Below are 22,675 nucleotides of genomic sequence, written 5' to 3' on the forward strand. Positions count from 1 at the left end.
TCTTAAGAAAAAATCAGCCCAGAGTAGGACTCAAACCTACAATTCTTGTTTACTGTGCAGACACATTGCCAGTTAGGCTAGTAGACTTCCATCTGATCTCTGCTTCCAGACTAATTAAATGATTTAGATAACCGTATCAGTCACTCACAGCACTGACTGGAGATGATCTACAGTCCTCCATATAGTATAGTCCTTATTATATCTGTTTTTCATTTAATGATCTGTTTTTTAGTAGTTATTATTTCAATAAAGAAATTTATGGAATAAACATAAATATATTCTAGTCCTATTCCTTATTAATTTAATTACTAAAAATTAATGTTTACAGCTTTATTTTAAAATGCAGAGATAAAAGTTCACTAAACTGCACAACCACATTAGAACAAATAGTACTACTATTAAACAACAAAGACGAAGTCCTGAAGGACAGTTGATATCTACTCCCCAAAAATTTATTAAAACATACAAAATCTACATTATTTGAATGATTATTTTAAGTGCATGTCTCAGCAGTAACTTCTTTTTAAATATGTATTTAAAATAATCAATCAATCATTATAAATATATTGCTGGAATTGGAAGAGCAATAAATAATACTTCATAGAAACCTTTAACCGGTGTGAGGAATGAATAATTTTCTACACTAATGTTTTTGAATCCCTCCTGGGTCCTTTCTCAAGCTATGTTCGACAGAAACAAACCGTTAGAATGAAGATCTGTCGTTTATGGAAGAGCAATTTTGTGTTAAAAACTTTTCCAGTTTAACAAATGTAACAAAAAGTATCGTTATTATTTTTACAAAATTATATTTATAATTTTAAGCTTTTTTAAAATGAAATAACCTTAAATAAGAATACATAATTATTCTTTCACTAATATTTATAACTGTTAGATATAAAACATGAATTTATTTTGTTTTAAATTATAAATATTCCATATTGTTTACAAAAACTACAAAAACAATAAATTTCATTGTAATTTATGATAATTATTCTGTATCCTTTCAATGGATTTAAAATTTAATAAAATTCAAATTTTATAAATAAAAATTATCATTGGTATTAAATTTTTAATAATTTCATTAAAGAGATAATCAAAATCAATAAATCTGCTAAAATCTATGTAATTAAAACATTTGCATTTAATAATTGCCACAAATAATTATCAATTTTTGAAAAATGACAACTGTTCTATTACATCAGAATATAAGATCATCAAGTTTCAAAACCAGATTTAATAGATTAAAGTCAAACAATCTGCCAAATACAAGATGGCAGCATATCTGTCTAGCTCTAGTCAAATTAACTGGTTACTAATTATTAATGCAGCCTAAAAATAGCCTGATAATTTAATCATTTGGCTTTACATCAAAAATCATGTCAAATTTTTAATGTAACAAAATATTAATTTATTTTTATTAATTATTTAAAATTGGCAAATATTGATAAATATGTAATGAATTCAATTGAGATATTTTAATCAATTTATTAGTTGCAACAAAAATTTTTACTATTAACTATGGCAACTTTGATTATCTCTGGCAAAACACAAACTTTTTCAGGCGTTACGAAATATAAATCTAAAAAACAAAAAAAAAAAAAAAAAAAATGAAGCCAACACAAGATTCAATAATAATTTAAATTATGTGCATGTGCTGTTCATTTGTCATAAAAATGTATAAATATAAAATTTGAAGTACAGTAGTGAACCGAAATTCGGAATCAATTGGGGACTGGGGTCGTTCAGATTAGGGATTTGTTCCGATTACGGTTTATGTATGAAAAAATACATTAACCTGTCTGATGTTCAAATTTTTCTCCGTTGCGTGTCGCTTCCTGTTGAATTTTTCTCCGTCGCGTGTCGCTTCGTGTTGAATTTTCGTCGATTTTAAGCCTAACGAAAATTTTTATAATAATAATCGAGGCTATCGTATCGTTAAAAATTATTTCTGCATTTTGTACAAACAAAATAAATATATTGAAGAATATAAAAACATGAAAATTATACTTTAGAAGTAAATTTAGTATCAAAAACGTTCGATTCAGCACGACACAGTCCGACTGAAAATCGCGCCGATTACCGGCGATTCCGATTACTAGGGTGCCGATTTATGAGTCTCTACTGTACTTAAATTTTCTATAAAAAACTAACCAATGTGTTTGAATGCTTCTTTTTACCTACTTCCACATTAAGGGCTTTGAAATTTTTAAATTTGATCACTCCGTACCAGATATGTATTCAGAGTAGAAATATAGCTATTGGAGCTATTAGAAATATAGCTATTTGGCATTATCAAATTGTTTAGAAATTTTCTCAGAAGTATTATTCAATAACAAAATTGCTGAATTTGCATTATTACAAAGAATTATTGATGAAACAAATAAAAGTAAAATTATACAAAGGTTTAAAAATCTTTGTTTCTTCTTCAGGTTTCAATCTCAATTATATATTAACTAACTTAATAAATACTGGCCATAGATCAATGTCTGGTGGTTAAATAACACAACAAACTTAACCTTGGAAAGTTAAATAGTTCCAAATTTCATCTGTGATACTCATTAAAAAATACATGATCATTTTCAATATAAATTATATTGAATTATAAAAATTATATTATGATATATAAATTCAATATTAATTATATTGAAAATGAAATTTATATACCATATTTTACGGACTATAAGATGCACTTTTTTCTTCGAAAAATTGCCTCCAAAATTCAGGTGCGTCTTATAGTCCGTAAAATACGGTATGTAATATTACAAACTAGATTAAATAAATTAAACTTATGATACAATGATAAACTATTGGAATTATTTCCAGGTGTTTGTTTAAAATGTCAAAGAGAATTCAATTATACACTATTCTTAAAATGTAAAAAATTTAATTTATTGAGAAAAATATTTCAATGTAAATATATTACCAGAGAATGACTGCTTTACAATTTTGTCTAATCTTCTGTGTATAAATATGTAACATTTATTGGGCTGCAATTTGAAAAAATTGAAGACCTATAAATTCCCACTGTTGTTCATCTCTCTGTTCTTCCTTAATCTCAAAAACAGAGTTAGACAGATGAAAGGCAAGACCAGATATGGAAAGATTAGGGGCAGGAGGCTCCGAGTAACTATATAGGAACTTCCGATGTAAACTGGAAGTCATGTTATTTCAATTAAAAAATTCCCCTGAAAAGAGTTAGATAGATGACTGGCACAACTCTATTGCTGACAGGAAAAGTATTATGTACTGTACAGTGGCAAGACACTACTAATTTAAGGTGGAGAGCATATATTTTAAATTAAATAAATTTTAAAAATATGATTAAAAATTGCAGCCCGGCATTGTGATGATGTCACAATAAATAATTGCTCATAAAATATATTTTTTCTTTGTTAGAACAATCTTCTAATTAATGTATAAAAAAAATCTAATATTTATACAAACTTTTTTGTATTTTTACTAATAATTGGTTTGTTATTTTTCATTGTTTTGATTTATTTTGCATTTCTACCCAGATATAGATTTCTTGTGTATCTTAAACAAATAAATAATTTTCTATGAAAAACACATTTTAATAATAAATTAATGCTTAATAAAATTCTATTGAAAGTAGCTTAAATTTTAAAAAGATTAGCTTTAAAAAAACAAACTGAATTTTATTCATATATTTATCATTTAACAAAGCTGTATAAAAATTGAAATTAAAATAGTAAAGTTAAAAATATAGTCAAACAATCTCCTAAAATAATAACTTTTACAATTAATAGAAATCATAAAATGCTAGAAATTGGAAAAATATATTTGTTTTTTTAAAATAAATACTGCAACTATATACAGTGTGCCTCATACTTTGAATTTAATTCATTCCAGGAGGCCATTTGAACTTAGAATTGTTTGAAGTCCAAAGAAATTTTTCCCATTAGAAATAATGGAAAGTGAATTAATCCATTCCCGAGCCATAAAAAATACTATTTCAATAAAGTTAAAACAGCAAATACACATTATCTAAGATAAAAATAACACAATTAAAGGCACAAATAATAAATTTAAAAACAAAAACAATAAATAAAATATGTAAATACAGTATAATAAAATGAAAATTGCATTTACTAGTCACATATAGTTGACTTTGGTATCTTAAACATTGCTGCCAGATTCGTGAAACGCTTACCGCTTTCATGATTTATGATAAGTTCCTTTTTCATTTAAATCGTCAACATTACAGCCTTCTTACTTGTTAGACTTTGCGGCTTCCACACACTTCTTGGATGCCATGATTAATAAGTAAAGGTGATATTAGGTTGGACAAAGTTTTTGTGTATTATTAACAGCTGTCATTACTTAACATAGATGTGTAATTTAATTATAACAATGGTGAAAGTTAATGCATTATTGCTAATTTGAGATTGTATTTTTTGTTCAGAATCTTATATTACACTTTGAGTGCATTTTTCACTGCACACACAGTTTGAACCTTGAAGCATTCAAAGTTATTTCTAGTCATTCGAAGTATGAGGTACAAATCTATTGATTTTGTCAATTTCAAAAAAAAAAAAAAAAAAAAAAAATTAGTATATCGAAATCACAAAAGTTCTGAATTTTATTGATATTTTTTTATTGATTTTTTAATTGAAAGTCTATATTCATAATTATTGAAAGAAATCAATTATGTCATATTTAAACAGAGAAAATGTAATTTAAAAAAATATATATTTTATATATATTTCATTGTATATTTTTCATTATATTGTACATTGTATGGAGACAAAATTATTGTCTCAGCATCATAACTTGTATAAAGTAATAATAATAAAACCAAGCAATGAGTTGCATAACTTTCCTAGTTTCACCAAGAAAGTTAGCAAATGCTTTTTTGTCAGACTCCATTTGCCAAGTACTTGGGAATAAAATCCAGGACAAAATTAGTTCTTCATGAAAGATACTGGGATATTTCAATTCCAGAACATGCAGTAAATGTATATTTTTACTCTGCCAGTGACAAATACATTTAAAATGTGGAAAAAAGAAAAAGACACTTCATTTTAGGAAGAGTTTTTAGAATAAAGTCCTCCTGTCACTAAAAATTGGGACAATCATAGAAAACCAGGAGACATGGCAACCCTAACCAAAAGTTTGTTGTCCAGGCTTTGCCTATCTTTGTAGAAAAATTTCCTAGGACAAAATCTAAATCAACTAGATGCATATTTTTATTTATTTCAGCTAATAATTATTTAAAATAAAATTGTGTGATACTATCTGTTATGAGATTTTATTAAAAAGTTTTTTTATATTATTATTATTAATATAATATAATTTAATATCATTAGAAAATGGCAAAAAGTTTAATTTTGAGGGTAGAGAGGAATGTAAGAAATTGTAAATGCCAACAATGCATTATTAAGTCCAACTCCACTTGAGATATGACAAGTTCTCCTCTATCTCCATACCTCTTGACCATTAACCACCAAAATTTATAGCATCAATGCCCCTTGTATACAAGTTACCATGCCAAATTTAATTTTTTTTAAAACTTTACTCCAACCTGAGATTAAACAAAATACACTCCAACACACACACACACAAAAGTTACCCTTCTTTTGACTTTTTGGTTCAGGATCTCAAAATGTTGAAATCTACAAAAAACCCAGAGGGTCAATTTGACAATTCCAATTCTTTCCCATGCTATATACATAACAGTCAGGAAAGTAATAAAATAAAAATATGTTTTAATCCAAGGATAGCATGATGGTGTTCATTTTGTTATTTCAAAGTGCTATTTTGTAATATTTTATTTTTTCTTTTAGGAATGCCTTAAATAAGAGCTCATCAATCTGTTGTCAATGCTAAATCTAAAAACAAAAGAGCTTTTCCTATATTTTTCATTTTTTACTTATTAATCTCTTTTTACATATCCCAGGCATCTGAAGTTTGTCTGCGCATGTGTGATTGTAAAAATAAACTACGTATTTTTGATGATGATGACAAACAAAAACCATAGATATTGATAGAAGAAAAAACATTTTTGTTATTTCTTCTATCAATAATATAGATACAGAATTTTGGCTAATTCTAATAATTTTGCCAGGTAGCATTGGTGCTTTATCTTTTAATGTTTAGAAAGTGGAAGCATTTCTGTCTAAAAATGTTTCACTATAATAATTTAATAACTTGTACTGGTGAGAAAATAGAATTATATCAAATTTTATTTTATTTTTGGTAACTACTTTTGTAAATTTTTAGCATATGCATTAGTTTTGGGGAAGTCACATCTTTTAAATATTTGCTAATCTTGAAGAATAAATTAGTTCTCCTCCAGAGTACCAAATGAAGGTGAAAAAATCATAGTGACAAGAAGCCTTCTAAAAAGTCATCCATGATCCAAGCCAACAAGTTAACAGCTAAATTATAAATCACAATATTGTGTAATGTTAAAAAAAATTCTACTTTACTCAAGTTATATTATATAAAAGTCTTCCATTTCCATATTAGAGAGGTTTCTAGCCCATAGTATTTTACATAGCAAATTGTTCCATTCTAAGATTTGTTTTCTGTTTAAAGAAGTTCCCTTTTTTTACAGAAGGTCCAGTTTAGACAAGTTTTATTGTATTACAACAGATTTTAAAAAAACATCAAATATAAATCTTTTTACAATTTATTGTCAAATGTCTGAAATGAATATTTACAAAATTATGCAAAACTTTAAGCAATACATTATTATTGTTTCTTGATGATAGGAAAGTGTGACAATTTCTTGTTAACATAATTGTATGATTGAAATATCACCTGATTGTTATATATATTAAAGCCAAATGATTTCCAGATTTTAAATGGGCTATATTACTACTACTGTTAATAATTAATTGTACATAATCTGTCACTAGTGTTAGAAATCATATTTTAATAATTAATTTAGAAGAAGAGCTTTAAAAATGAAGATTGGACAAAGGTCCTGGTTGCATAACTGGCAATGCTACTGCATGGTATGTGGGAGTTGCAGGTTTGTGTCCTGCATTGACTGATTCTTTTCTTTCAGAACTTTCTAAATTATTAAATTTAGCAAGAGATGGTACCCTAACACCTACATCTAGTTCCAAATTACTCAGCATTTATAAATATGCCAAGTACACTTCTGTTATCATATTTTATTTAAAAAAATTTTTAAAAATATTTTTAACTATTATAAAATGGCAAAAAGCTTTATTTTGAGTAGGGATGAGTTTTATAAAAAATTGTAAATGCTAATAACGAGTAAAATTGTCATTAAGTCTGACCTTACTAGAGATATACACAACCCCCATTATCTCCCACCCCCGACCTTTAACCATCAAAATTTAATAGCATCAATCCCACTAATAAACAAACCTCCCTGCAAAATTTCAAAAATTTTCAACAAAAAGCACAGGAGTTATTAAGCTTCAAAGAGGGTGAACAAAATCGTGCCCCACACAAGCACAAACATCTATACATACAGAAACTACTACCCGAATCATTTTGCATTTCTTGACATTTCAAGATGTCCTAAGTCCAAAGAGGTACAAATCTGGAGGGTCATTTTTTGCCAGATTGCCATACTTTCCCTCTGTATAACAGTCAGGAAAGCAAAATTATCAAAATGAACACTTTATTAACTTATTTCTGAAATATGTAAACTTGTGAAGCTGAAAATTTTTATTGTTATGTACTCACATAACTAATATGAGAACTTCTAAAAGAGTTTTCAATGACACACAAAAAGCACAATAGAAAAAAAAACTGCATCAAATATCTGATGCAATTTTTGATTCTTAAAGTTTTCATTATATAGTAATTGAATTGTTTCATAAATTCAAAAAGACAGTATATTTTAAGATATTAACTTACCTCTAAAATTGTCTGTCTCAACAATCTTACAGCTTCACTAACTTGATATGAATCAATACCATGCTCTTCTATTAAATTTTGCAATCCTGAAAGCTTTACCCAATAAATATCTGGAACTCCATCCACAATTAATGATTTATGTTTTGATATCTAAAAGAAAAAAAAATTGTATTCATTTCAATTAATTGCTTATTTAGGAAAATTAATATAAACAACAATAAAAGTCATTCAAAAATTGTATTCCATGTAGAATTCAATATAATTAATAAATTGATGTTTAACCAGCAAATGTTCTATTTGCTGGTGTGCACACATTCTGTACAAAAATTTAAAATGATGTGCAAGTCACAGGCATAAAAACTAAGGCAAATTTTGTACCAGAACATACAAGGTCCGATCAAAATATTTGGGACAGAATTTATTGTAAGAAAACAAAAACAACAAGCAATTATTTGATTTCTAAAAGTATCTGACTTATGAAACAGTTTTTTTTAGAAAACTGTGTGTCTTTTTTAATTTAAAAAACACTATGTTGGCTAATAACATGTAATGCCTCTTATAAAATGGTTATAAGAGACATAACACAAAATTACATGTTATTAGCCAACATTGTCTTTTTTATTTAAAAAAACGCTATGTTTTCTAAGCAATTTATTGTGACATAGTCACAATGCTGGGTTGCAATTTTTTAATCGTGATACACAATGCTCTTGATATTAGTATCTTGCCCCTGTACATCATACTTTTCCTGTTAACAAGTAATTCGTACAGTCATCTATCTAACTTGGCTCAGTCCCAGAAAAAAATCTTTGAATTGAAACATGACTTCAAGTCCAAACTGGAATTTCATATACAGTTAATCAGGGCCTCTGGCTCCTAAGATTTCCACATCTGGTCTCAACTTTCATCTAACTCTGTTCTCAAGATTAAGGAAGGACAGAAGACAGACACAAGTGGGAATTTTTAGGAATTACTGGTTACTGGAAGTTATCTCCTTCAAAGTATAACTCGCCAGATTGCATACAGCAATTCCAGCAATCCTTCAACTTTTCCATGCATATCCAATAGGCCTGTTTGGGAATGGCCCACTGCTGTCATTTTGCATTCACAGTTGTTGCTCCATGATGCCCGATATGTTTTCTCCTTCAGGGTGGTCTTTTGAGCCTGGGAAAAAAGAAAACAAAGTCACAAGAAATCAAATCTGGTGAGTATAGGGATGCTGTGCTTGGCCAAAAATGACTCTCAGAGCTGCATTTCTTGCTGACTCTCAGAGCTGCATTGATGAGGTGCAGAAACCAGTTACCAGAAGATCATTTGTACAGGCATTGCCAACAATCTGCATCTCTAAAGCATTGCAGAACAGTTCTGTAACCAATCTAACAATCAACAGTCTCATTAATTCAGGTCCTTGATCAGTTTGTGTATGGTCATCATCAGTTGAAGTGAAGCCATTTCTGATATGTGAACACTACTCAAATGTTTTGGACTGACAAAGCACCATTTCCAAATGCTTGTTGAAACATTTTGTAAATTTTTGTGACCATTTTACCAAGTTTCCAGCAAAACTTGATGCAAACATGTTGCTCATTCAACTTGTCCATTTCACAAGACAGAGAGAAACATGTGCCTTCATTAAAGCTCAGCCCACTGACAATCAAGGCATGCTGCCACCTGCTACTCTGACATCATCATCATCATTTTTTTTGGCACAAAATGTGCCGACTGGTTCCGCAAAGCACTACCAGGCAGCAGGTACAGTGAATATATAAAAGAATACAATGAATTTAAGAATACAAATGAATTTACATGAGAAATAATACAGTTGAAATTGTTGAAATACAAAATACAGTAATACCCTGACATATGCAAACCCAGAGTTATGTGATTTTTAAATCTCGTCGATTCATCTTTTGTTTGAGCGCTATGCAACTCTTGATTACTCACTCCCCCCACACTATTGTTCAGCTTACATGTTCAGACGTGTTGCGCGGAATCGACGCATAGCTACAATTTATTTTGTGTTATTTATTTCTGTGTTTGTTATATCTACAGAGACTTGAGACACTCTACTATGTCATCCAAACAAAGTAGAACTGATTCTTCTACACCAAACAAGAAAAGAAAAACTTTATCTTTGGAATGTAAAGTTAACATTATTAAAGACTTCGATACAAAAATGAAAAGGGGTTACAAATTTTAGAAAATATAGACTCCAACGCAGAGTGCATTTCTTCTACAAAAAGAGAAATAAAAAAATTATTAGCATGCTACAAGGAAATTTTGCAAAAGGAAAAAAATCTTTGAGCCATCAGACAAATTTGTTAGATTTTATGAAGCCTTCTACATCAAAAGAACTTCAGTTACAATTTTAATATAATTTGTAATACATATGTATTATCTAAGATTTTATTAAACATTTTTTTCTAAATTATTGTTTTCTTTAGCCTCCAGCCCCAATTAAAAATAATTTGTATGTATTTATATGCGAAATTATACCCCGACTTATGTGAATTCAACTTATGTGGTTATCACTCAGTCCCACCTATTGCGTAAGTTCAGGTATTACTGTACAAATATAAATACCATTCCACATACAGTGTACTGTACAGTACAGTAATAATGTATATAGTAAAACAAAATGAGTTACAGGAAAAATAAAATAGAAATTAACTATAAAATATGTAACAAACATATTTACATAAAATTATTTACAAAATTGTTGTAGTTGAGTAATAACAATAGTGACAAAGAATGAATGCTAGCGGGAACTGAGTTGAAGGACTGTTGTGACTTTGTTTGATGAGCTGTTTGAAGTAGAAGTAAATGTTCTTGTCTTCTATTAAGTAATTGCACTCACATGGTCAACATCTCCCTTTGTCCAAAACAGCATGCCTCAAGAAGTGACGAGGCATGGATAGCATAGGACAGATATAATGGAGGGGAGAATCAGGAATGCCACAGATGGTGCAAAGGTCATTATCGTAAAAGGTGAATCTTTGGAGATAGTTTAAAAAATGGCCGTGACCATTGAAACTGCTACTCTGACACATGGCATCAAAAGATATAGTCAGATATCCTGCAAGGTTACTACATTGCTATTAGCAGAGTCAATAGATTATCTGGTCACCAACTGCAAGCAGAATAGTAATGGAAATAACTGCATTGGCCACTAGGGGCACTTCAAATGTTTGGGATCTGCTACAATGTGAAAAGAGTAGAAAGCATTTTATTTTTCAGTCATTTAATCATTCGTCTTTTAGTCATTAACATTTATTAATTATCGTATATGTGACAAGTATTTTGAGGATCAATTCTTAATAAAATCATTCAGTCACACAATCGATGGCCAATTAGTGCAGCTTGCACATGATAGATGGGCACTGACTCCAAATGCTTTTCCATCTAAATTCTCAAATTGTCTATCCTATCTAAGCATTAAAGTGCCCCAAAACCAATGATGTTCATCAGAGAGAAAAGCTGCAGCTGTCTCCAAGAAACAAGTTAATCTCACAGGTAAGGAGTAGAACATGTGTTTTTCCATAATGAATGCACATGTTATGTTGTTTACATTTACATGTTGAATATTTTTGTTTTAAGGTACTTGGTCCACTTTTCCTAAATATATTGAAAGCAATGATCAACTGCCCAGTACTTGTAATGACAGTAACAGAAGTACAACAATGTATACAAACGCACATTAACATATATATATGTATATATCTTTTTACATGTGAAATAAACAAACAGTTTATTAGTAAAACAAAATCAAAAGTTTATGACACAAAAAACTTTCAATTTTGGCATAGGTGTGTGTAGTAAGAAAAAGTCATGGCTTTGACCATTGCCAATTTTAACGAATGTTTTGTCTATTGTTTATTAGTTCTTTAAAATGTCAACAAAATATCTAGAAATTCATAAATGTAAAAAAGAGTTTTGAATATTTAATGTTTTATGAAGGCTTTCTGTGAAATAAAAAATTATATTACAAAAAATGTAAATAATAATTTTAAACATGTCAATCCTAATACAGACTGTATTAAAACTTTTATTATGAAGTTTATACACATGTAAACCACATAAAACTGAAAATTTTTTTAATACAATTTTTCACATCAGCTTTGAAAATGTTTATCAAATCAAAGATGAAAAATGATCTAATTCATCTTCACATCTGATTTGTTTGATGCAACCAAATATCAATATCACCATAAATAAAATATATTTTTTAATAATTATCAATTTATATCCAATGAAATGTTATGTATGCATAACAATACTTAAAATGTTTCAAAATTTTTGTAGATGTTAATAATTTACTGTACAAAAATAAACTTTATTTAGCTTGAGTATAATGTGTAACAACTAGATGATGATGATGATGAAGATTAAAATTTTAATTTTTAACATCAACTTTTTTATTTAATATGACGAAATCAGTATGAACTTAATAATATAAAGCCTATAAAAGTAATTTAAATAACTATGTTTTTTAATGCATTGTGACGATCAGGATATTGTGAACTTTATCATTTATATGTACCTTTATAATCTTTTAACTATATTTTATACAAACTCTACATTTTATACAAAAACGGAACGAAATAGACCAAAAAGGGTTAGTTAAACGGGAAATCAACTGATAAATTCTGTTGATAAGAACAGTTTAAACTCGATTCCCACGAGTTGAGTTCCTTGTTAAGATGAGTCAAATTTCGGTGACACGACTACGTCACCAATAATTTTATTGGTCCAAGAAGATCATCTCTTCTGACGAAATCAAAGAAGGGCCTGCAAACTCCCTCCCCATATAAAAAGGGAGCACGATGAGTAAGACGAAGAAGTTGTTACTGACCGTGTGTTTGTGCGCTCAAAAGGATAGTTACCTGTCGCCGCCGATCCTCCCTCATCATCTATATTCAAGCCGAACTGTCATCGTTACACTTCCTAACTGAACAACTATTACCTGTTAGTGGACAGAGTCATTACCGACGATCTACTACAAGATCATCTATTCTTAGTCCGAACACCTACAACAGTCTATAAGGATATCATCGATTATTACATCGACATCCGACTACATATCTTAAGGTATTTATCCTACACGCGAATATTTGTAAGCTCTCTCTCTCTCTCTCTCTCTAATCCGCGTAGAATTTATGTTCGCGGATCGTGAGCCATGTACCTTATCACGTGTTTCTCTGTAAAGTAATCGCTTGTATCTAATTAGTCCTATGGAAAAATTTAACGGGTATATTTTTATATATAAATCTCTGGGTGCGTTCTTTCCGTCATCCTCTCCACTCGCTTCATTCCGAGTCTAACCCATACGTAACCGCTCGCGCAATTGATTTTCTGTATCAATCTAAGGATACAGTGGTGTCATCCTGACGTGGTATCAAAGAGATACCGGCCCTATGGTCACAGCATATTATTTACTTGACTGACATATAATTTAATATTTAATGAAATTTCATTAGATTCGAAATTATTTAGATATTATTATATTATTTAGATTTATCTGTCACTTTTTAAACATAACCTTTACTATATAAAACAAAAGTTTATGTAAAATTAATTTTTATGCATTTTATGTATTATTAGTTTTTATTCACTTATTTTAAGTTTACTTGTATTAAATAAGAATATTAATAGGAAGATTAGCTCTATAAAATACAGTTGCTTATGCAATTAATGATAGTATAACATTTATTTTACACAAATACAATGTTTTTCTACATAAGATATAAACAAACCAAGAGCCCAAACATTTGCAGTACACCTATCAGCAACTTGTTTATTACCTCTATTTTTAAGGGTGAGAACAATAGGCATTCAGAGACCAGATAATCTATTAAATTTGCTATTAGTCCTCTCACACACACATCTAGTATGCTAATATTTTGAGAAATTATAGATTTAATGTATAATATATTAAATCTATAATTTCTATTCTATAATAATTATTATAATTATATATTTTGTATTACAAATTATACAAATTAAATGAATTAAATAAATAAAAATGTAATAAAAGTAAGATCTAACTATAATAAATCCTAACTAATATAAGCAGTATCTTATTATAATAGCATTTGTCATTGTGAAAGAGTTCATTCATCTGGAAATTTGCCTATTGTTTTTAAGTATCAGCATGATAAATAATATATTCTATGTATGTGTAAAATATTCAACATCAATAGCACACAATCAACATAGATTAATTGTTTTCAGAATAATAATGTTCTAAAAATATTTAAAAATTTTAAATTAACTCAAAGAAAACACTAAATTTTGTTATTTTCAACAAATTTTGTCCTGTATTTTATTCTTGAAAAAAAAAAGAAATATATATATATATATATATATATATATTTCTTTTTTTTTCAAGAATACATTTAATATATATATATATATATATTAAATGTAATTGCAAGTTACATTATCATTATTTGAAAATAAGAGTGAGATTTAATTTAGATAATTTTTTTCAGAATACTGCACACCATATACCATATGAAAGTAGAATCTATTCCAACTGTTTCTACTTATATTCCTAGATTTATTTAGTACATGTAAATCCCTACTTAGTGAATAAAAAAACAAAAATGCTGTGGGTTGGGTATTAAAGAGATGATAACAAGAATAGGGATGCAAACTAATACTAATTGGATTATTTAATTTTCTAAGATATGGTTTTTGTTAACAAATTATTTTTCAATGTATTATTTTTATTTAGATTGCAAGCTTTCCTCATTGTAGGCCTGGCTGAAACCACAATGGGTATAGTTTAAAAGGCCTTCTTAGTGACCAAAGAGCAGAAATATGAGGAAGAGAGTGGGAAAAAAAAAAAATGATAGTAACATCTACACATTTCACTTTGACTGATAAAAGTGGAAATTCATTAAATTTAATACATTAATATTTATTATACTTTTTTGTACAAAAGAAAAAAAAAATTACTATCAGAGCTTATTTGCTTTAACAAAAAAACAATGGTTTAAAAACAGTAACTTTACTAATTGATACATATAAACTATTAATATCAATATCCACACTGCCAAATATTTTATCTTGTATTGAGTTTTTTACATTACAAATTTTAAAAAAATTAACATTTTCTTGGTTTGAAAAATTAATTTTTTTAAATTAAGATATTTATGTAAAAAGATAAATCAATAATTACTGAAATTTAACTGTAAACAAAGACACTGATAATTTACATCTATTAAGTCAAGGGAATCTTCAGAGGAGCGATATCAAACTGATAAAGAATTACAGCCAAAAATTCCTATTGAAATGCTATATTAGGATAAATCTGAATTATCTCTATCATAATTTCTTCAAGTAAAGAGAAATTGGCAGACTGCCAATGAGCTGTCACTATATAAAAAGGATTGAAATTCTCGCTTTACTTTAATGAGACTTACAGCAGCAAGCTTATAATCTTCAATTTGTGAGACTATCTGGTTCAAAGAATTGTAAATATAATGGGGTGTTCAGACTGAAGAATATGTTGGATAACTTGTATATTCTTGTATTCTTGTAACTTGGAAATTCTTATGTTTTTGAACATCAATCACCACACTTTAAACTTATTAAATTTGTACATTTTCCTCCATATATTTGTATTTGTATAGATTATTATAAACACTTCAAAGTGTGAAATTTACAATGTCTATTAATTTTTGTTTGCCAGTTTTTAATGCAATATTTAGCATTTTTTTATACTTACAACAATTGAAAAAAAAATAATAAAATTCATTCTAAGAGTATTAAGCCAGGAAAAGAGAGATGGCTATGCAACACTTAAGGCCTGAAAAAAAAAATCTCTCTTGTCCAGATAGTGCCAGATTAAAGATGCTCAACTGTATTATGTGAATAAGTAGAATAAAAATGATAAGCTAAACACCAACCAAATGCTGAAATTCTATCAGGCTAGTATAAGGCTAATTACTAAATTGCTTATGTAATTTATTTAGTAATTAGCCTTACACTAGCCAGATAGAATTTCGGCATTTGTTTGGTGTTTAGCTTTAATATATCAGGTTTAGTGATGATGTTTAATAAAAATGATAAAACTTAATAGTTTAGAATATCATTTAGGGATTTCTTGTGGTAAAGATAACATATTAGTGGGTTAAAAGATTGCATCTAGTATATTAGTCATTAATATATAATTAAAATTACCTACATAAGTTGATTTATATTTTGTTTATAGTTTCTTCTTTCTTTAAAATGCTATAACTCTTTAATGATTTCATTAATGATTCCACAAATATATGACCAGTTTAGAAAACTGGTCATATATTTGTGGAATCATTAAGTTTAACAGAAAGATTTTACTGTGTATGTATATTATATAAGATTTAATTCTATTCCATAACAAAATAGCTTATTTAAAGTTGAAAGTAAAAAAGCAATTATACTTTGTTATAAAAAATCGTGTTTTAAAATTCTTTAATTTCAAAATCATTAGTTTGTATATGACTATTCACAAAGACATTTAAAAATTATAAATTAATTATATAAAATAAATTATTTTATATAATTACTTATAAATATTTTACTCACACAATTCACCAATGCTTTTACTGTTGCTAGTTCTCTGAGTAGCTGCATATCATTTGGAACAGAAATATTAAATGTTTCATCTTTCAAACCTTGGTTTAGTTCTGTATCAGATTTTATCCATTTTAAACGTTTTTCTTTATTAGGAGGAAGATCTTTTAACAACAATGGATATTCAGATATAGATGAATGCAACTATATAAAAAAAGCATTTAAACATAATTAATTTTAAAACATAATAAACAGAATACAATAGTTAAGAGTTTTGATTAATTAGAAAATTTTCCATCACCATATTCAGTTTTATTTTTGTACATTGCTATTTTATTAAAAATTATAAACATCTTAAACCAAATATTTATATATTATAATCCAGCCACCATTTGGCTTTATTAAAAATTAACAAAAAATACTTAAATATAATTAAAAATATGTAATAACTTTTAAGTAAGAATGCAATAATACTATAATCATCATCATCAATAGCAACACACTAATTCTTATAATTATATAGATAGGTAGTTTTTGGAAATGACTATGTAAATTGGAAAGTTATTTCTAGGAAATTCTTACAGTCATAAAGCATTAAAAAATCATTTTAAGTAACAAGATGAAACATTTATGCAAGAGTATTATATAACACATTAAACAAAACAATAAATGATTGTTGTTGTTGTTGTTATTATTATTATACGGAGTGACAAATAATATATGTCAAAAAGTAAAGTGCTAGAACTTTTTAATGAACAAACAGATTTTAATCAAACCAAAAACATATTATACAGTATTAAGTTCATTTTAATGGTAGATATTTTCAAAGTGCCCCCATCTGATTCAGCACAAAATTCAAGCCTTTTTTCAAACCCCTGAAAAACCCTTTCTAGCATATCACTTTTAAGTCTTAACCATTTTAATTGCAATCGTTAATTGTTCTGCATTCTTTGACCCTTCCTTGTAACATTTGATATCTTCAATATAATCCCAGAGAAAAAAAATTCACAAGAGTTTAAGTCAGGACTGTAAGGAGACCATTCAATCCCACTACCCACAAATTTTGGGTAACTTAATCCTATAACACGATCCTGATACATATCGAAAATACTTTTTCAAACACATCCTGGATACAGTGGGGAGTACCACCATCTTGCATAAAGTGATATTTCTTGACAAAATAATTTTTCCTTGTCCAAGGGAAATTTGGTCTCCGAGAAACTTTTATATATGGGACCTGTGATTGCAATCTCAATGAAATTTAAGTATACAGCATTCAATGTAATTGCTGCCCATGCTTTGATCTTCACTGCATGCAATGGTTTGAACACAGTGACTCTGGATTCAATGTTCCCCAAATTCAAAAGTTTTGCTTATTAACATAGCATCAAGATGAAAATGTGCTTCATCCTTGAATATTATCTTATTGGCATCTAATGTCCCACTTGCAAACATTTCCATCATTTTATTAGCAAAGCTCACTTGAGTTGTCATTACACCATGGCTAAGTTTCTGATGAATGGTAATTTTGTAAGCATGCATCTCGAGAAAATAATTCAGAATAATGCAGAAAGATTCCTTGTTGATGCTCGATCTTTGTGCTGTCTTCCTGAAGGAACTGCTTGGACTGGATATGAAAACTTTTGAAATTTCTTCCAGCCTTTCAGGAGTTGAAACTGAAATTTCAGGGCCAGTGTTGTCATGGCAAAGATCATCTAGGGTACCATATTCAAGAAACTTTTGAATCACCCTATTGACATCAAATTACTTTTGTAATATGATGTCAATAGGGTGATTCAATAGTGTAATAATTAACTAATTATTACACTATTACAATAATTTAAAAAGGTAACATTCTTTTTGGAATACCCTGTATATAGCCAAACAATTACTAGATTAAAGTGGGCTACATTACTGCTACTAATTATTATTAAATACAAAGTAATTTGGCACTAGAAGCAGATGTTAGGTACCATCTCTTATTAAATTTAATAATTACAATTAAATTGATATTTATTAAATAATTTAGAAAATTCTGGAAGAATTAACCCAGAGCAGTACTTGAAGCCACAACTGCTGCTTACCATGCAGAAGCTTTGCCAGTTACACTACTCAGACCTCTGACTGACCTGGAAGTGAGAGATCAAATGGAGGTCCAACTGGCATAACTACCAATGCATCCACACAGTCAGCAGCAATTGCAGGTTCAAGTCCCATTCTGAGTCCATTCTTTTCTTCCAGAATTTTCTAAATTAGTTAATAAATATCAATTTAATCGTAATTATTAAATTTAATAAGAGATGGTGCCTAATGCCTACCTCTAGTGCAAAATTATTCGGTATTTAATAATTATCAATCAATCAAGCTTTATTAGTTGATATAACTGGAGTTATTACAAAGGGGGTTAATTTAAAATAGAACAACTGTAGTCCTTCAAATCTGTATGCTAAGAGATCAACCAAAACTGGAAAAGCATTAAAAAAAACACTTTGTTCAATCAAGAAATTGAATAATCTAAATTAATTATTTAATGAAGATGCTTTTATTTTAATAAGTAATTTGATAAGATTAGAGATTTTAGCTCTTGCATCAAGTAAACCTTTAAAAACAGCATACCATGAATACAAAATTAAAAACATAATATGTATTTGAATTAAGTACAAAAATGGAACATTTTTTACCTCTTTTAGGGGCCTTCATTAATTAAGCATCAAATTTCTAGCAAGATGTTTCTAATAATAAACTAGTAACAACTCTGGTCCAATATGCAAGTGAGCAAAGAGTGTCAATAATCTGGGACAAGGCAAAACTCAAAGAAAGTCTTTGACATTCTAAAACTAAGAACCTTGTAGACCTGGGAAATTTTTAATGCATCAATTGATGGAAAGTGCATTAACAGTAAAGACTGTAAGACAATATCTGCCGCATGGTAGTTGTTGGTAACAACCCTCTAAAAGGAAGCACATAAATGAAATTTTAATGTGATGATATTATGGATAAATTAATATAAGTACTACATGCATATATCTTCATATCATAATAATTTTATTCGTTTAAAGTTTTTATTTTATAATAATAATTTGTTAAGTATATGAAAAATGTAACATGACTTAAACATTCAAAAACAGATTGACATCAAAAGGAAAACAATTTTAAAATACATTCTAAAAACAGAATCTCTAATATTTGGTAAAATTTGATGCTCAACAAAGGCCCCTAAAAAAAGAGGTCGAATGTTAGACTTGACAGTTCCAAGACAAAATTCTCATTACTAAGGCATTCTTGTTAGCATTTGTTTCAATTAACCTTTTTGGCTAGATTTGTCTAAAAAACAGTATTAATCTTCTGCAATTCATTCATTTTTAGATTGAAAGTGAATTTATCACCATTGACCATCCAGCAATTGGCTCTCAGAAATGCTCTTTTATACAGAGATTTAACTTCTGATAATTTCAATGTTGGTTAGCTTGGCAATTGATGATGTTTACCAGCAGAAGTTGAAGCTTTACTATGGTAGAAGATGGTGGTATATGAAACATTGGGTCTGGATTAAGTTCAATTCCTCCAATAATTAGTAAAAAAGAACAGAATTAAGAAAGAAATTATGACAGTAGTTACGACAGTCTCAATAAAGTCAATTGATGGCAAACAGTTGAATTGTAGATCATAACAGTAAGTCATAAAAAAAAAAAAAATATGCTAACAGCCAACACTGTCAAGAGCACACCTGCCATATTTAATAATTATTAGTAGTGATAACACAGCCAGAATTAATCTGGTAATCATTTGGCTTTAAATATAATTATTGGGCTTTGAGATGTTTAAATATCTGTATATAGCTTAAATTAAAATAACTTTTGTATATTTGTAATAGACATTTTAAATATAATTGTTTTATGTTAAATCATAACATAACATTCAAAACCAGAAAATTAAAATTTACTTACATTTTCATCAGCTTCAAACTGTACAAGAACTGGTTTACTTGTATATCTATTGTTTGTTCTGTATTTTAAAATGTTATATTGAGCATCAACATCTCCCATCTGTAATACATTTGAATAACTATCATAATATATGATGATTATTATGAACTAAATTTAGTTTTATACAAATTAACACAAAACTGGAAACTGCTATATATTATTATAAAATCACAAAACCAATCTTTTGTAAGTTAATTTGACAAATGATTTATATGATTTTTTCCCAAGCCAATATATCAAACTATATTATAGCATTTATTTCTAGAAAAGTTTTAAATTATTCTATAATGCTATATTTAAATTATTAAAGTCAATAATGCTATGATTAATGTTGTTTATAAATCAGTTTCTTCACCATGGTAGGAAAACTTGTTATAAGTCAGTTAACTTAAAATCAAGATCAATATTTATTTTATAACTTCCTCTTGATAGCTTCAAAATTGCTGATAACATAAATAAGATATTCTAAGTTAATCACATTAATCCCAATTTAAATTAATTTTTGTTGAATTTATTCCTTTTTGATGTGTATAGAATGAACTCATTGATCAACAAATTCATTTATTCTTAAACCACTTCTTGCCCGATTATATCTATTATATAAATTATACTATTGTATTGTATTTTAAATTTACAGGCTTATCATACATATTAAACTATTATGCTATTTAGACTATTTTTATTAACATATCCCAAATTGCATTTTGGCTATCTTTACATACAGTAGCTCTCTTCAGTTAGATATAGGTTTAAAATACAGGAAATTGTTTTGAGATAATACAGAAATATATCAACAACATGCATACAAACACATTTAAATAATTAACAAAACTGGTTTAAACCAGTTTTGTTAATTATTTAAATGTGTTTGTATGCATGTTGTTGATATATTTCTGTATTATCTCAAAACAATTTCCTGTATTTTAAACCTATATCTAACTGAAGAGAGCTACTGTATGTAAAGATAGCCAAAATGCATTTTGGGATATGTTAATAAAAATAGTCTAAATAGCATAATAGCATCTCATATGTATTTATATTAAGCCCATAAATTTAAAATACAATATAATAGTATAATATACAGGGTGAGTTTTTTTATCTTGAGACAATGAAATAACTTAATTGGATCTCATTATTTTGGGAAAATGTATAGACAAAAGTTGTAGGTTTCGAAAGGCCAGTCAATTGGTGACATTAGATGTGACCTTGATGTTGACCTTCAAGGTCATTTGAGGGTCAAGTCTGTTTTTTTTTTTTTCAATGGGAACACATTTTTTGACCCCAGCAATGGAAAGAGAGAAATTTCACAACCAGATATACCTTTGACCTTACGGTCTAGGTCAAAGGTCAAGATTATTTTAAGGTTTAAATTATAAGCTGTTTCTAATTGGAAACTATACTTTTTATTATTGGAATAGACAGGGAGATAAAAATTACATTTACATGGAAAGAGCAGAAAATTTCACAATCAGCCATGACCTCGAGTACTCCAAATTTGACCTCTGAAAGTCATCTCAAATGTGATAATTTTAAGTGCGGCTCAACAAATGTATCGAAGTGGAAGGGCATCATTTTGAATATTTGTTATAAAATTTTCCAACATCTCAAGCAATGGTGAGAAGTAAAGTGACTCACTGAAAACATGCATTGCAATAGTGAGAGGCAAGGGGACTCACTGAAAATAAACATCTCAAAGGGAGCAAAAACTACTATGTCCACATCGTAGTGCTAAAAGTAATGAATGCTTTTAAAGGTCAAAGTAATAAGGTCATGAAAAAATGTAACTTTTACCTCCCTGCCTATTCCAGTAATAAAAAGTATGGTTTCCCATTAGAAAAAGCTTCTAATTTAAACCTTAAAATAATCTTGACCTTTGACCTAGACCAGGCCTGGCCAAACTGTGGCATGCGGCCTGTCACATTAAATTGTGTGCCCATTAAGCGATATTATATATCTATTAAAACTTTTGTTTCCTGTTATGTGTATATCAAAACAATTAAATAAATAAAAATTTGCATGTCATTGTTATAATGCACAAGTGTGAGTACAAACTCTTGGTATAACAATAAAATCTTATTCATTTTGTATTTGTTTTACTTTTTTAAAAGTATGTTTGCCTAAATTCTGGCCCACCGTAATGTTACGCGTGATCAAAGTGGCCAGGGAAACAATTTGGGTTGGCCAGGTCTGACCTAGACCATAAGGTAAAAGGCATATCTGGTTGTGAAATTTTCCGCTCTTTCCATTGCCAAGATCAAAAATGTGTTCCC

The 22,675-nt window shown here is 28.4% G+C and overlaps 1 protein-coding gene across 2 annotated transcripts in view; it reads right to left on the bottom strand.

The window, feature by feature from the left end:
• Positions 1 to 22,675, bottom strand: part of ATP6AP2 (ATPase H(+)-transporting accessory protein 2) — a 47,941-nt gene that overhangs the window by 12,602 nt on the left and 12,664 nt on the right. For both annotated transcript variants that reach the window (XM_067287170.1, XM_067287169.1), the window contains exons 4-6: positions 20,367 to 20,465; positions 16,432 to 16,623; positions 7,861 to 8,010 (exon numbers count right to left, since the gene is read on the bottom strand). In XM_067287170.1, the coding sequence (XP_067143271.1) occupies positions 7,861 to 8,010; positions 16,432 to 16,623; positions 20,367 to 20,465 (441 nt within the window). The remainder of the gene's footprint in view (positions 1 to 7,860; positions 8,011 to 16,431; positions 16,624 to 20,366; positions 20,466 to 22,675) is intronic.

Source organism: Centruroides vittatus, unplaced genomic scaffold, assembly GCF_030686945.1.
Source record: "Centruroides vittatus isolate TY-2023 unplaced genomic scaffold, ASM3068694v2 scaffold_435, whole genome shotgun sequence".
Lineage (NCBI taxonomy): Eukaryota > Metazoa > Arthropoda > Arachnida > Scorpiones > Buthidae > Centruroides > Centruroides vittatus.